The sequence below is a fragment of the Populus alba genome, chromosome 4, assembly GCF_005239225.2.
Source record: "Populus alba chromosome 4, ASM523922v2, whole genome shotgun sequence".
In the NCBI taxonomy this organism is placed as follows: domain Eukaryota; kingdom Viridiplantae; phylum Streptophyta; class Magnoliopsida; order Malpighiales; family Salicaceae; genus Populus; species Populus alba.
Genome location: NC_133287.1, coordinates 17,257,954 through 17,273,968, shown reverse-complemented (window position 1 = coordinate 17,273,968; position 16,015 = coordinate 17,257,954). Strand labels below are relative to the sequence as shown.

Sequence of the window (16,015 nt, the reverse complement as noted above, 5' to 3'; positions counted from 1 at the left end):
ACGCGCTTTTAATTGATTTAGCTGCTGTTTGATACTGGTTTCAAACGAGGGTGGAATAAATTTTGAATTTTTTTATTTAAAATTATTATTTTTTATTTTTAAATTATTTTGATGTACTATATTATAAATAATTTTTTTAATATATTTTTAAATAAAAAATATTTAAAAAAAAATCATTGCTACACTTCTAAATATCCTGTTAAAAATTAATTTGAAAACACATTCAAATAATATTTTATTTTCTTATTTAAAATTATTTTTGTGTTTTTAATTTATTAATATTAAAAATAAATTTTAAAAAATAAAAAAAATATTATTTTAAAGTAATAACGAACTATCACAAAATATTAAGGAACTTCACTGAATTTATGTCTAAAGATTTTATTATCATATCACAAAATCTTAGAAAAACTAAAAATCAAACACTGAAAGGAAGTGGGCAAGCATTGAAAATACACTGCATAGGACAACGAAAGAGAGATGATGTTTTACAGTTGAAAAACTGATCAAACAAACGTGAATGAAAATGCCTGGATTTCTTGACAGATCGGGGGCTGATCTGAGGAACTGTAAGACAATCCTCGCTCTATTCCCAACTAACTTTCATTTTGCTTGCTTCTTCTTGACTGATTAAATCCACTGGGGAAACCAGGCTGGGGAATATAACGATGGAGTTGAGGGAAGTGGGGTGTAACTTGAGGGACCGAGAAGCCTAAATCTTCTGTAGAAAAAGAACTCCTGTTGCTTTCAAGATCTTGATCCATCAATGGCAAAATTAAAAAAAGGTCACAAGTCTGCATCAAATTGGGTTACGTTAGGGAAAAGGGTGTAGACGAGTCTTAAAAAATACAACACCCTAAAAAAACACAGGTCTCTCTCTTTAGAAATAGGGTGCACTCCAAACCTAATTGCAACCATTATTGCTAGCAAATGAAGGATCAAGAAAATCATCGATGCACCAGCCTGGTACTGTCTCCAAATACTCAGATATGCTACTTGTTGAAATCGAGCCATTGTCACTAACGTGATTTTCTTCGAAATTATATGCCGTTGTTGCTGATGCTGTCTCAACTGAAGGAGAGCTGACGATTTCGTTGGAATTCTGATGGTTTCTATTGCTAGTAGTGTTAATGTTTGCGTCGAAGTTATTAGTGGAGGTCGACGATGCTGTGTCCAGAGAAGAAGAAGCAGAGAGCCTTACACCTGTGAGAAGAAACCTGTTGTGTTTCTGAGTATGTTCATTAGCTTTGTGAATTGGGAGGTCACATTCTCTACATAGAATGGCCCTATCCTCTTGACAAAACAGAAGGGCTCTCCTCTCCTGAAGAAAAATAACCACGAAGACTATATCTCATAACCTCAACAATCATAGCAAGTGAAAAGCAGGAGAAGGATCTAGCTGGTAGTACCTGACAGATATCACAGAGAGGGGATTCTTTGAAAGAAGGATGGACTAAAGAGAACCTCGAGTGTTTGCTTGCTAGCTTGTTTGCATGGTGAACTCTGTGATCGCATCCATCGCAGAGAGAAGCTTCATCCGCACAACAGAAAACTGTCGCCTCTACATTGTCACACACATCACACCGGATCTTCATTATCATCCTAGTATACCTCCTCTAATATTCTTGGTTGGATCTTAATGTAAAGATAGATTGCGGTCTTTTGAAGTTGTGAATAATAGGGGTGTGGAAATGGATGAACAGCTAAGCTCAGGGGTCTTGAATGTGTAAATCTGGGTTTTTTAGAGAAAGCTCTGGATAGATGCCATGAAGTTTTCCTTTGTATTTCTCTCTCTATATAGTAAAGAAGATGAGAGCAAGTTGGCTTCTGGGCTATAAAGTTATTGCACAGTTACCTAGAGCTTTCACTCTCATTATCAGTGCTGTCTGAAGTTGGAGGAATGGCTACCGATTTTCTTTTACCTTCTATTTATTGATCCAAGCTCCTCTATTCATCTTGAATATCCGGCAGTAAATATAAATTTACTCCTGTGGGTGGTGGAGCAATGCTAGCTCACGGGAGGCCAGAGCTGGTTGCTTGACCTGCATTATCAATATTTTAGTTGATTCAGATCAATCCTGCCTTTGATTAGAATATTTAGACACCCTTTTTTGTGATGAAAAAATAAATTTGTCTTGATCAAGCTGAACCCTTTGTAATTAGTGGTTACATGTGAAGAAAACCCATTTGGATATCTTCCATGTTCCCATGGCGTCGCCGTCATGATGCTGGTTGTATCGAGATAGGTTTCAAGATCTTGTAAACGCAAAAACACTTTGAGCCAATCTGTCTTTACATGGAAGGAACCAATTCGACAAGAATGGTCAAAGTAAAAAACAAATGGGTTATTAAAATAATAATAAAAAATGCGCCGTCCCGTTTAAATTAAAATTTTGAAAACCTGCTCTCAAGTATGGAGGAAGGCAGTTTAATCCTCCTCGAGATATTTTTGAGAGTCAAGCCTACTCGATACTCGCTGAAATTAAGCACATTTATTGTTGTTTTTTAAGTAATATTTTGTGTTAAAATATATGTTGATGATATTTTTTTAATTTTTTTTAAAATTATTTTTGTTATTAATATATTAAATGATTTAAAAACATTAAAAAACTATTAATTTAAATTAATAAAAAATTAAAAAAAATTTAAATTTTTTTTAAAAATTTTAAAATATAAAAATAATTAACCCTTAAACCCACCAATAATTGAAGGCAGGCAAAAGGGGTGGTAACGTGTACCAGAGGGATTCTTAAACAACGTTATCTGTAAGAAGAAGAACTATGTTACGAGTTCCAAAGCAAGTTGGTGCCACTCATTGACTTACGACGTTACCGGCAAAAGTCAACGATTACCGTGCAACCTATAAAATTATCTATAGGAGCTGCTCTATCGATCAATATTAAGTCTTGCTTATCATGGATAACTTTGTTCTCACACGTACGTTTCACTTAAGCCCTTGGTTATTTGTGCAATATTTCTTTATTTATTATTAGTTGTTCTAGAGCATCTCTAAAACAACAACAAAAAAAAAAAAAAAACCTAAAATGAAATAATTGTCACTTTAGCTCCTTTTCTCTCTTTTCGGCAACTCCATTGAAATTGCTAAATCATCGGGTAAAATAGCTTTTCTCTCACTGAAATGCCATTTATATGCATTCTATCAAAAATAGAAAAAGAAAAAAAAAAGCTAAGAGATGGAGAAGTTACCTATCAAATTTGACCCGGAAATTTTTTTTAAAAATATTTAAAATTTTATATATATAAAAACTAAAAAATATATAAACTATACATATTATAAATAATAAAGTTTTAAAAAATATTTTAAAAAGTTTTTTTTATCCTATATTAAAAGATATTATATTATTCTTTTAAGATAAAGTATAAACCAATTTTTTTTATCAAACATTGAAAAAACATAATTTATTTCTTATAAATATATAATATATATTAAAGGGTTTCAAATCTCCACATTTAAAAAATAACTTCTTTCTTGTGAATATATATATATATTAAAATGTTTTAAATCTCACATTGAAATGATATTATGTTATTCTTTTAAGTTAAAATATTTAAACTAAACAGTTTTTTTTTATCTTATATTGAAAAAACATAACTTTTTTTTTTAAAAAATAGAATATATATATTAAAAGGATTTGAAATCTCCCATTAAAAAAATAAAAATATTTTTTTAATATTTATATAATAAACTTTAAAAAAATGTTAATAACCAACTAAAATAAAATGAAAAAAGAGAGGTATAAAAGAAAAACTACATTTGAAAAAAAAAGGGTCTCATCCAGGTTCACCTAGGTCATAGATTGACCCACTGAGTCGACCAGGTTTTGTTGAGTTGTTGCACCGGTTCTTCTTAACAAATTCAGACTGATCCAGCTACCATATTGATCGGGTTTCGGGTCGACCCGCTGGTCCGATCCGGTATTTGATAACTGTTGTTACATCAAATCAAATGATGATGTGATACCTGTGTGGTTAACAGTATCCAGACCGAACCTACGATGATTTCCAAGATGTGTTTGTGTTTTTATTTTTTCTTTGTTGATTTCTCATCCGACACGGTGTATAGATTTCTTCCCCGTTATCTCAGAACACCGGCTCTCACTCCGATAAGAAAAAAATCCAACCTCCTTTCTTTTTTTCTTTCTGTGATGACCCTCCACTGATGATTGATGTGCCATGAAGCTGAGATTCATGTATTTTCTGATCTTAATTACCAGCAACAACGATATTTATGACCTTACAAGTGAAGATCCATAATGTAAAATTAAGATTTTTTCCATCAATATCGTCCAAAGCCAAGGGAAAAGCAAACGATTGATCAAAAGCCAGATATATAACCATTTAGCATCTGCCATGGAAGATTAAAGCCACCCCTTCATTTCTTCCCGCTTTCTAACAGGATCATTCGTTGACCGGATCATGCACGTTCTAATGAAGTGGGAAACCAGAAAATTATACAGATAATACTTAACAATTGATGGAGGCGACCAGCACTAGAGGACAAACAACACTTTTTCAGGGCCCAGATATGGATGATCTTTAGAGCATCTTTGAACAGTGACATTGCAATTGGAGATCTTGAAAGGGGCATGGAGATAAGGAAGGAACATTGCTCTTTCAATTATTGTATGCGCCTAGGAGTCCCAGTACAAACAGTTACGGGTCTTTTCGAAAAGTTCTGAGAGAATCATGTGGAACACCTACTCTTTTTTAATACCAAATTGGCGTTGAAATGTAGGTAGACCATGTGTTAAAAACCCTAACTTGACCCTTGAGTGGGTGATCGTAGAAATCAAATGATGAATCTTGATGCCATCTCTATATTTGCAACTCATGACGAGTCCCATCATCTTATATATTACTTTTAATTATAGTTTTATGATTGTATCGAGATATAATTTTTATGAATGTAGACTATTTATATTTAAATTGATATAATTTTAATTTTTTTTTTCTCTGAGTAATCCTTTAACCATTCGAACTAAGATATAGTATATATAAATATATGTTTATGCTTAGTTTTTTTTTTTTTTTCTTTCAAGATTATATTACATGCTATTGTGTGCTAAAAAAATAGTTGACAACAAAAATTCATAATCCTAGGAAATTGGTATGCTTGAGATTCAATTTATAAGTTATTTAAAACTTGTTTTGATTCCAATTATATATTTTTTTCTTTTTTCTTGTAAATTAGGTATAGCCAAACCATATAAAGTCATTCTATTGTATAATAATTAATTTTTTTTTACTATGATATTTATCTATGTTTTAAATCCTCAACATGACTCATAAGGTCAAAAATAAATCTTGAAGTTTACGTTGTCAACCTGTTAGCTGCTCCTTTGATATAGCTCCATACAAAGTTTTTTTTTTTTGAAGAAAAAAACAATTAGAATATATATATATATATTGCAGGTGCGGCCACTCATTTTAAGAGAAGAAGAGGTTTTTTAGCTCAACGCAATGCTTGACTGAATTCATAAATGATGGGTCTAAATATTGCCAGATCCATAGGCGTGTGGGCAACATTTAATTGAGAATTAAAAAAAATTTGTGGTCCATCAAGTTACATTAATTATTTTGTCAAGTCAATTCATATACTTTATCTTCACAAATTAAACTTTCTACTGTCAGTTTGTAAAGAGGCCGTCGTTCCATTGTAAACTATCAATGCAACGAGCATTTCAGCAAACCTTCATTAGCTTTGTGTATAAAGAAAATTCTTAAGGTTACAGATACACGAATGGCTAACATATCGGGAGAGAAGCAGCCATGGAGTTGAGCTTACATTCACACACTTTCTATTGTATTGTATGTGGTTGTGAATGTTTCTGTGCTATAAAATTCATGATTCGTAGCACTATTTTAAAATCTGATGCACGCCTTCTTGAATTCAGGGGGTGTAGTAGACGTGCGGTGGTGGCTCCGGCCCCAAAAGTTAAAATCATCCCCCCCCCCCCCACGGTAATATAGCAAGTATGGTTTGTTTTCTTCATAGAATTTCGATTTAATCCTAGGAAAAGTGAAGAATCAATGTGTTTTATCCTACAAGACTCTTCCTTCTCAGCAACTTTAACCATCTTAAGATATAAAATTGGTTCTGACAATACATTTGGTCCTGTTTCTTTTAAGAAATAATATTCTGACCTAAAGAAACTTGTATATTTTTTTATACATAAATGAAGATATACATCTTGATGTGTTGAGTATATATTTTGCCCTAACCTCTCAGGAGTAAGACCAGTGCCATGCCCCCTCTGGTTTTACTTTTCTCTGTGTTTCCATGCAAGAACATTGCAATTATTTTGATTCAAGCAAGCATAGACTCTCTCCTTATTTTCTTTAAATGGCCACAAATAATTTTACAATATTTTTCCTAGATCGAAACTTTCTTCTTCCAGCAGTCGGGTCTTGGACTTGTATCTAGACAATGGAATGGACGCATGCGCTGGTGTTCTAAGTTTGGCCCATTCAACACATAACCCAACGTTAAAACCTGAAAAAAAAAGGATCAAACCTCAATTAAACAGAGTCCAAATTATCGGATTTCTCACAAGCACGGCCCAGGCTAAAAAATCCTTCCAGTTTGACTATCGCCACTCGTCACTAACACGGCCACTCAATATCAAAGACGTGGTCACCAAAGTGAACGGTTGTTAGTTGTTACTGGCTTCTCCCGCCATTGTCTGTGCAGCAAGATGGCCACACTATTTGTTGTTCAGCCAAAATTTCCACTCGTCAGCTCTCTCTTTTCCTCTTCAAGTCATGACCAGGTAAGAAGCTCACTTTCATATGCACGACTCGGTTCGTGTAGTTCTTGCTTATTTTTTCTTTTGGTGTTTCAGGGATGGAGAGTTAGGCCTTTCACTGTGCAGAAGCTCAGCCCATTTTTATCAAAATCTCTAACAGAGTCAAAGAAGAGGTAATCATCCCATGATACTGGGTTTAATTCCCATGATCTACATATTTCAAAAACCCCTTTCTGCGCATGCGGGGTTATAAAGTGATTAGGGGCATGTTTTACTTTTGTTGATCAGCCAAGTGATCAGGGTTTTGTTGGACTTGTTAAATTATGTTTTTCATGGGTTTGACATGCGACAAGGAAAGGAAAAATAAGGATTTGGATTAGGAGATGGGGACAGCCCAAGAATTTGTTTGGATTTGAAATGCACTAGGTTGAGCACTGTGGCCTCACTTCTGGTTATATGGGAGTTAGAGTTGGTTAGGTGAGAATTAAGGTCTCAAGATACTAATTTATTATTTTTCAAATCATTTGCTCTAATTTTACAGTTTCAGATTTGTGCTTTTAAAAATGGAGCTATTGATAGTGAAATGTTGTATTTGGGTCAAATAAACAGGAGAACTTTAATCTGTGCAGTCAATCAAGATCCAGAGGACTCATTTAAAAAGACTGTAGAAGTGGATCGGCTAATAGATATGCTGAGAGATGCAAATCCAAGAGAAGTAAGCAAACTTGTTTGTAGTTTGCGTTTTACTAGTTTTCATTCATGGGATCCCCATTTGTTAACTTATTCTTGTTCCATTTTCTTCCATGTGAACAGCTGCAGAAGCTTGTTGTTGAAAATGTCCTCGCTTTCAATGAGGGCTTTTGGATACGACTTGCTGCTAGAACTGATACCTGTAAATCAGAGGATGATAAAGCATGTTTTTGACTGGCCTAGTTTAGATTTTTTATGATGTTTATGAGGATGACTTGATTCCGGCTCTTACATAGCTAAGAATTTCTTCGGCATTATTTGTATCTTCGCAGAAAGATTACGAGGAGTTGGCAATATCTGTGATGAGCATAGTGGACTGTCTGGTCCACAAGACCAATGTAAATCACCCCCTCCCTCTCATAAGCAGTTTTTTTTTTTAACTCCTTTATTGTTTCACCTATAACAGTTTCACCATTGCCTTCTCTTCTCTATATTCTTCTTTTTACTCTGTAGGAAAAAATTGAGTCAGCCACTGATATTCTCAAGGAAATTTTAAAACCTATAGTTGATGGAGAGGAAGAGATTCACTGGCCTCCTACGGATCCCGAGGCCCTCAAACTAATGGAGAAAGTAAGTTTTTGCGTCAGTTTGATTATAAGTTTTCCCTTCTTCTCATTAAAAAATTATCAATGTTTATACGGATAACTCTTAAAGTCTCTTTTATACAGATTTTGCATTAAAAAAATAAAAATGAAGCTCTATAGTTATCAGTCTTCGTTCCTTGTGCTTACAGATATTTGTCCTACTTGATTTTGTATAGCTTATTGTTAAATCACTTGAATGTCAGGTTCTTATTAAAACCTTTGATGGGTAGGATAATAGGCATTGTTTGCATGGTAGAATGGAATGTGAAAAAATCTTTCGATTAGAAATAAGATGGAACTTTGACGTTCTTTAATCCACGATTGGTTTAAAAAACTAAGAAAGGGCTCGTTAAATTTACAGAATATAGACTCTCAAATGTCTAGTCATTAATTTGAGTCCCTACTTGGATTGACCCCTGGACATTTGTTGAGTTCCTATATTGGGGCTGATGAACATTCTGAAATTGATTTCCACCAGAAAAGAAGCATCTCTGGGGGATTGGTTATCAAATTCTAACAAGATTTTCACGAATTTGTATTCCGAATCATCCCCCCATGCATGGAAAGAAAGAAGTGAATGACTTAAATGGAATTTCTTTTGCTCCCTCTTTCCCTCGTGTGTTTCCCGTGTTGGATTGCCCTCGGTTTCGTTGAATTCAAATAGCAGCATAGGAGGAGCAAAAATATAACGTTGTGTTATTGTTAATGGTTTCATTCACTTGTGTTGAACTTATGCAACTGTCTATACATTCATTCATCAGGATATAATTCAGAGGGAGCAAGAAGGGCAGCTAGATGAAGGGTTCCTTGCAGAAGTTAGTGCACAACTACGACAAGTGAGTGCTTTCTCTTCTTATGGTACATATCCTAGCGTGCTGATCATCAAACTCATCTTGCAAACAAATTTAATCGAAGTGATTTTGGGTGCTTGTTAGATGGGATGAGGGTTGATGTGGGATATTCTTATATGATTTTATTACTCCAGTATTTAAATGCTGATACGAGTTTTTCCTTAAACACGGGCGAGTAATACATTTTCTACTCATCGGTAGGCAAAAGAAGACGGGGACAAGCCAGGGCTCGAGGCCATGATGCAAAAGGTTCTGCAACTCTATGCTTCCAGTATTCTCTCCAAGCGGAGTTATGCGAAGAAAGGTAATTATATTGTGGTACTTTATTCCATTACTTTGAAATTATGTCTTAAAAAATGATAGGTCATTACAAAATTGAAAAATGTTGTTGGTCACCATGCCAAGATTTATAAAATGTCTTGAAATGAAGTCCATTGCTCGAAGCCATGTGAAACTAAATTCTTATAGCTTGATTTGAGTTTAGCTTGAGTGATGTTTTTGGTCTTTCAAAGTATTAGGTTTTTCCTACTTTAATTATCTTATACTGAGAGTTTGATCTCTGAAATTATACCTTTTATTTTAGAATAGTCTCCCAAATTTTATTCCAGAGCTTGATTACGTCTGTCTATCAGAAATTTAAAATTTGCCTGCCATAGATCTTCATTTAACACATCTATTCTCCATTCCCCTCCTTTCTTTGGAACAATCCTCACTTCCATATTCTTGCTGTCTGCTTCAGAGTACAAGTTGGACGCCTTGAACAACTAGTATTGTTAAAGAGTAATATAAATCTTATCTTAAAACCTTTTCTAACAGTTGAAACTTTTGGGTTGAGATGGTTCTGTGATCTGGTATCAGAACCTTGTTGATGATTCGGTCACGAGTTTGAATCTCACCACTCTTATTTTATTTGATAAAATTAACAGCACAAGATAGTGTGAGCCCGTGCAAGTTTCAAGCTAAAAGAGCTTTTAATTGGGGATGTGTGTTAAAAAATAATATAAATCATATTCTAAGACCTTACCTAACAGTTAAAGCTTTTGAATTGGGATGATTATTTGACAGGTATTTGTCTATGTTTGTGGTGCAGGAGAGGAAGTTTTGAAGGCTGAGCAGTTTCTGGAGACTATAATCAAAGGTGTTGTTTTCCTTAACAATTGTGCTTTCGAGAATAAAAATGAGCCATAAATATAGATTGTTGCTGCAACACAGAGATGCATAGGCATATGAAATTTGATCTTGGATAGCTTAGGCATGCAAACGTCTACCTGATGCATCGATCCTCGCATAAATGTTAAACCTGCCCCGGCATTGAATCAAGTTTCTAGACCATTAAAAGCAGGATTTTTGGGTCATTTGATAAGCATCCAGACTCGCTTATACATTTGTTTGCTGCAGCTCCCGAAGAAGAATGGAACAAGCTTTTGCTCAATGGAATGACAGTTGGAAAAGGGGAAATTTCTCCAGACGAACTCTATGCTGTCATTAAGAAACGAATCGAGAGGACATTGATCCGGACAGTAATAAAACCTTCTACCTTGGATTTTATTCATTTGATTTGTTGTTGTTGTTCTGTATTCCCTACAACTGGACGCCACACCGCATGCCACTGTCTGCTACGACTCATACACACAGGCACAGCAATTTCTATATACTTCCCCTTTTCTCACACCTTCTCTGTCACTTGTAGGAAGGAGGTTCGTACCAGCAACGCATTCTCACCGAGTATCTTAAGGGTATCCAGTCAAGAGCAGAAGAGATTGTCCAAGTTCTTCAGGGAAAGCCATAACAGCCCAGATACACGTCTGAGTATAGATTCCATATTTGTAAACCATTGATAGTGCAGAGACTTGGAAAGAATCTTTTCCTTCAATCTGAAACAGGGAAAAGGCTACCACGTAGCAATTGAAAAAAAAATAAAAAATCAATTGGTTAGCTTTTAAGTTTGATTTTTTAATGGTTATGAGTTTGAATCTTCTCAAAGCCATTAAAAATTTATATAATTATTAATTTTAAAATTCATAAAATTAATTAAGATGCATATAAATTTAAAATTTACGAGTAATTTATTGTCCGCTTAAAAAAGAATCACCCACCTTCTTCCCTATTAGCTACAATCACAAGACGATTGTCATGCTTCAGCTATTTTACAGAGAACTGTAACATCTACCAATTTTTTATACCAATTTGGAAAGAATTTTCATGGAAGCTAACTTTGGTTAAGGGCCCAATGCATACACGTTGATGGGTTCAAAGGGATGAAAACATCACCTGTCCAATGATTTTTATTTTATTTTATTTACGTGGGTGTCCGGGCCAGTTTGCGTGTACCACGATTAATTCCACGGCTCACTGAACATCCTGCAAACCTAGTGAGCATGTAAGGCGGGTGACAGGCATGCACGGTGAGGTTTGAACCCAGTATGCAGAGGAAGGGAACAAATCCCTTCAGCTACTGGGCCAAGACCTCAAGTGCATCCAATGATTTTTTATGGTGAGCAGTAGATAGTTGACTTGTGTTATATAATGGGCTGATCTAAATTTTTCAATAGTAAAAATAAAAAAAAGCTAAGGTGATAAACATTCTCAAAAAAAGGGAAAAAAAGAGAGATTCAAATAATTAATTTGATTAAGCTTAATAAACTTGTATGATTTTGATAAGATAAATAAAAAGAAAGTAATAACAATAAAGAAATTGACCAAATTTTTTTTTTTTTAATCAAACTTATCTGAGTTAGCATGCTAAATTTATGATCTGGTCGTAATATCAAGTAATCTCATCGAAACAAATTAAATAAATTAATGAAAATTAATTATTAAATAATTCAATGTTGAAAAGTAAAATTAAAAAATAAAATAATTTAAAAAAAACAATAAAAAAAATTATGTAACTGAACCCGAGTTAACTCATTCACCTCGCTACCATGAACATGGAATTGAAAGAACTTCATAGAATAGAAAGAAGAAAAATAAATAAAAAATTAAAGGTTTAATTTAATAAAAAATCTAAAAATATAACCAAAATTAACTCATATTAATATTTGAAACCCTTCTCGGTTATAAACTCTAAATTAAGCAAAAACTTGCCGAAATAAATGAAATAATAATAATAAAATATTTTAATAAATACAATTTATCTAAATTATCCGGTAATTTAAAAATTAATTTGATGACGTAGATTTATTTTTATGGTCGCGAGTGTGATTGTGATTGCTTTTCAAAATATTTTTCATACTGAAATATATTAAAATAATATATTTTTTATTTTTTTAAAATTATTTTTGAGATTAATATATTAAAATAATTTAAAATATAAAAAAATATTTTTTTTAAAAACACGGTTAAACCATGTTTCGAAATGCTCTTTATCTACTACTACGTTTGACAGAACAGTTATAAAGAAGCATGAATTCCAAAAAAGAACCAAACACTAAAAAACAAAATAGTGTTCAAAATGCGCAGGGAAAGAATGCTAAGGTACGGCGCGCCTATAAAGATTACTTTGCTCCCACTTAACGTTTGCTAGTCACAACTTAGCATGAAAGTAATTTTTATTTGAAAAGTAGGTTTTTTTTAAAGTAAATTTTAGAATTTTTTAATGTATGGTAGTGTCATGAAAAATAAATAAAAAAATATTTTTTAGTATTTGATTATATTATAAAAATTAATGAGCTGAAAAATAGCTTATTAATATATTTTTTTAAAAATTTATTAAAATACTAATAAATAAATATTACAAATTAAAAAGTTGAATGTGAATGAAATTGAAAAAAAAAATCTAATTTTATAAATTATTTCAAATAAAATAAATAATAATCAAAATAATAGAGATCAAATTTAACAGATAAAAAATTAAAAAATAATGAAATTAAAATAATAATAATTACAATTTTATAAATTATTTTAAATAAAATAAGTAACAATAAAAAAAAAATGAAAAACCAAATTTAATAGATAAAAAATTTTAATTTAAAAAATAATAAGAGAAAAGTAAATAACAATAATAAAAATAAGGACCAAAGTTAATTAAAAAATCAAATTAAATCAAATTTTAATGGATGAATTTGAAAAAAAAATTTCAAACAAAAATATATAGAAAATTAAAAGTTTGAGGACCAAATTTGATATAATCAACAAATAATATGATATTTTTAAATTTTTCACAACTTTTAAAAAGTGTTTTTCGCTCGAAATTAAAAAAAAATACTTTTCTGGAAATTAAGCTAAATTTTTTTTTTGATAAAAAAATATTTTTTTGTTCATCAATTTTTCTAATGATAAAAAAATACAAAAAAATTTTAAAAATAATTTTTTTTCAAAAAAAAACAAACACATCAATTTTTCATGGTTTAACAAAGATAGCAAAGATAGGCTGTGAATAACTTCTTTTTCCCTTTTTTTTTTGTCTCGTGGAAAAGGCAAATATAACAGTGCTCGATCAAGTGCCACGCAGACAATTTCCTAATTGAATGCCCTGTCTCATAGGTTAGATGGTGTAGTAATAATTGTTTTTTTTATTGAAAATATATTAAAATAAAATTTTTATATTTTAAAATTTATTTAAAATATCACTATATCAAAATAATTTAAAAATAATTTTTTTCAAAAATAATTTTAAAATACAAGGTCTCCATAAAAACCGTCCAACTTAACCTCCATCCAAATCCAATTAATGGTGTGCCAGATTTAGTTTGAATTTGTGTAATTGGGTTAACTCCAGGTGTCCGTATGGGGGGCTTCAATGAACAAAATACAAATTATCTGGCAGGGGAATCGAACAAGACTGGGATTACAGGTGGCAGGACCTAATCCTTTCCCTTGCTCGTCCCACACCTGAAATAGTGGGGTTGAAGGTCTTGGGAATTGGAGCATGGTTGTCCCCGAGCCTCCATTGCCTGCTCGCTAGATAATCCGTCCTGTCAGGTTGAGAGGCGACCTGCTACTTACCGGTCAAGTAAATAAAAATCTTTCCATAATAAAATATAATAAAAATTTTCTTTGCAAATATATTAAAATAAAATTTTTTATTTTTTAAAATTTATTTTTAAAATTATTAAATAAAAAAATCAAAAAAATTAATTTAAAACTAAAATAAATAAAAAAATTTCAAAAACATATTTAAATCGCAACACGGAAAAAAAAAAAGTGGGTTCATTTATTGCTAACCAGTCGTAGTCACGAGACACTTCAAAAGCAACCTTTCTATTTTATTAAATAATTTTCATTTAAATTATTAAATAAAAAGTGAAAAGGGAATAAAGAAATCCACTTTCTTTTCTTTTCTTTTCTTTTTTATCATACCTTTCTTAAATCTGAAGTCGTTGTTGTGCAATCAAAACACTGCATTTTTAGGACGAAAATTAACCGTGAAGTAGGATCACTGTCGAATATGCCTCACGTGGCAAAAAAAAATAAATATATAAAAAAAGACAACCATATTTCAATCCACGTGGCTCACATTCATTGGTAACAATACGTGGTTTAACAGCACCAAACTGTTGTCATTTGATCCCCTACTAACGTCTAAATAGAGTATAGGACTCGCACCCAGATCCTTCAAGGAATGGAAAAAAAACACAACACACAAACAAAAATGGCAGAGAAATCCATCACCATGAAACCAATCTTTCAAGAGCAAGATGCTGTTTTCTTAGATGAAGCTAATGATTTCTCTAACTGGGAACTCATTAACGAATCTGATGCTGAAGACTCAGATACTGATTCTTTACAAAGTCTTGAAAATGGCTTTGTTTCTTGGTCTTCACCAAGATCACCGAAGACAAGCCAAGAAATAGTAGCCCAGGACACTCAACAAGACCGAGATGTTGTCTTTCATTTCAACTCTCATGATCATGAAGTTGACGATGACGATGATGACGATGGTTGTGTTTATCGTGGGAGGCCTATATTGTTTCCTGCTGCTAGGATTCAGTATGTTGATTTTGATGATGAAGAGGATGATGATGATGATGGGCATGGGTTAAATGATGAGCTAGTGCCATGGAATGTGTGTGGGAAGTTAGGGAGGCAAAGGATTAGGAAGTTAGGCAAAAGGGTATTTCCTAAGATGTGTAATTCAAAGAGGAGTCCTTTTCTGCATGTGAAGCCAGGGTGTGTTCATGGAAAGCATGGGTTGGGCTTGAAGGCTTAGCGGAGGAAGAGATTGAAGGTAAAATAGTGGCGGGGGTGGAAAACGATGGGAACTTTGAATTGGTACTGTGTAAAGATTTGAACTTTGGAGGTGGCTGGTTAGATGTAATTAGTGGAATTTGAGGCTTATTGCCTTTTATTTTAACCTAGGTTATGCTGATTGGAAATCACTTGTGTGAATGTTATTATCATTTTAATCCTCATTGATATTAATCTATCTTTCAGTGTTGATGAGTTTTATGGCTTATATCTGTGTGTGTGTGCGGGTTGAATTGGTTGAGTGCAAGTGGGGGAATGGGTGTGGGATAGTAAAGTGCAGATTTCAAATGAACCCATCTAATTGTTTTTATCAAGTTCTCTTTGTATGAATTGTAGCTGTCTTGATGACAAGTTTTGTTTTGGGATTAAAATACTAGTGGTGGAGGTTTAATTAAAGAATTGCATGAAGAATTGGATCTTAAAATGGGTTCATGTTGGATCATGATTTGGTTAGGTGTTTATTACTGCAGTTGAACTGTGGACGTTGGTGATTTGTTTCTAGACTAATCTATTTTGAAGTTTCTCACTTTTTCTTAAAAAAAAAAAATGTACTTGCTTATATTTGTTTATTGCTTGTTAACTAATTGTATAAAGTGGTGTGTGCTGTGCTGTGGTTTCGTGTGATTGATTAATTTTGGTTGTCGGTTGGATGCTTTTGAGGGGAATTTTCTTTTTTTCATGTGAGACTTTGAAGTTCAGGCACAAATGAATAGTGATAAGTCCTAAGGTGGGATCTGTGAAATCGATCTGAGTTTATCAGGTTCTGCTGATTGGATGTGGATGTTATTATCATCCTAATGTTGTTTGATGTTATTCTTAGTGTTCATGATTTTCATGTAGTTTATCTGTGCGTGTGCGTGTATTTGGTTGGAAT

General features: G+C 32.8%; 2 protein-coding genes across 9 annotated transcripts; one reads left to right on the top strand and one right to left on the bottom strand.

Moving 5' to 3' along the window:
- Positions 1–346: 346 nt before the first annotated feature.
- Positions 347–1,911, bottom strand: LOC118039706 (B-box zinc finger protein 20). Its single transcript, XM_073408941.1, has 3 exons — positions 1,410–1,911; positions 905–1,321; positions 347–794 (listed from the first exon to the last, which is right to left on the bottom strand). The coding sequence occupies exons 1-2, from the start codon at positions 1,599–1,601 to the stop codon at positions 905–907; spliced, it is 609 nt and encodes a 202-aa protein (XP_073265042.1). The 5' UTR covers positions 1,602–1,911; the 3' UTR covers positions 347–794.
- Positions 1,912–6,617: 4,706 nt separating this feature from the next.
- Positions 6,618–10,915, top strand: LOC118039707 (uncharacterized). Of its 8 annotated transcripts, XM_035046474.2 has the most exons (11): positions 6,626–6,791; positions 6,864–6,940; positions 7,377–7,482; positions 7,581–7,679; positions 7,790–7,855; positions 7,971–8,087; positions 8,863–8,937; positions 9,154–9,256; positions 10,043–10,090; positions 10,351–10,472; positions 10,643–10,915. In XM_035046474.2, the coding sequence occupies exons 1-11, from the start codon at positions 6,717–6,719 to the stop codon at positions 10,739–10,741; spliced, it is 987 nt and encodes a 328-aa protein (XP_034902365.1). In that variant the 5' UTR covers positions 6,626–6,716; the 3' UTR covers positions 10,742–10,915. The 8 variants fall into 8 exon arrangements, with proteins under 8 accessions (XP_034902364.1, XP_034902363.1, XP_034902365.1 ...); XM_035046472.2 differs by having other exon boundaries at positions 6,620–6,791; positions 10,351–10,915; XM_035046477.2 differs by having other exon boundaries at positions 6,728–6,791; positions 7,397–7,482; positions 10,351–10,915.
- Positions 10,916–16,015: the final 5,100 nt, after the last annotated feature.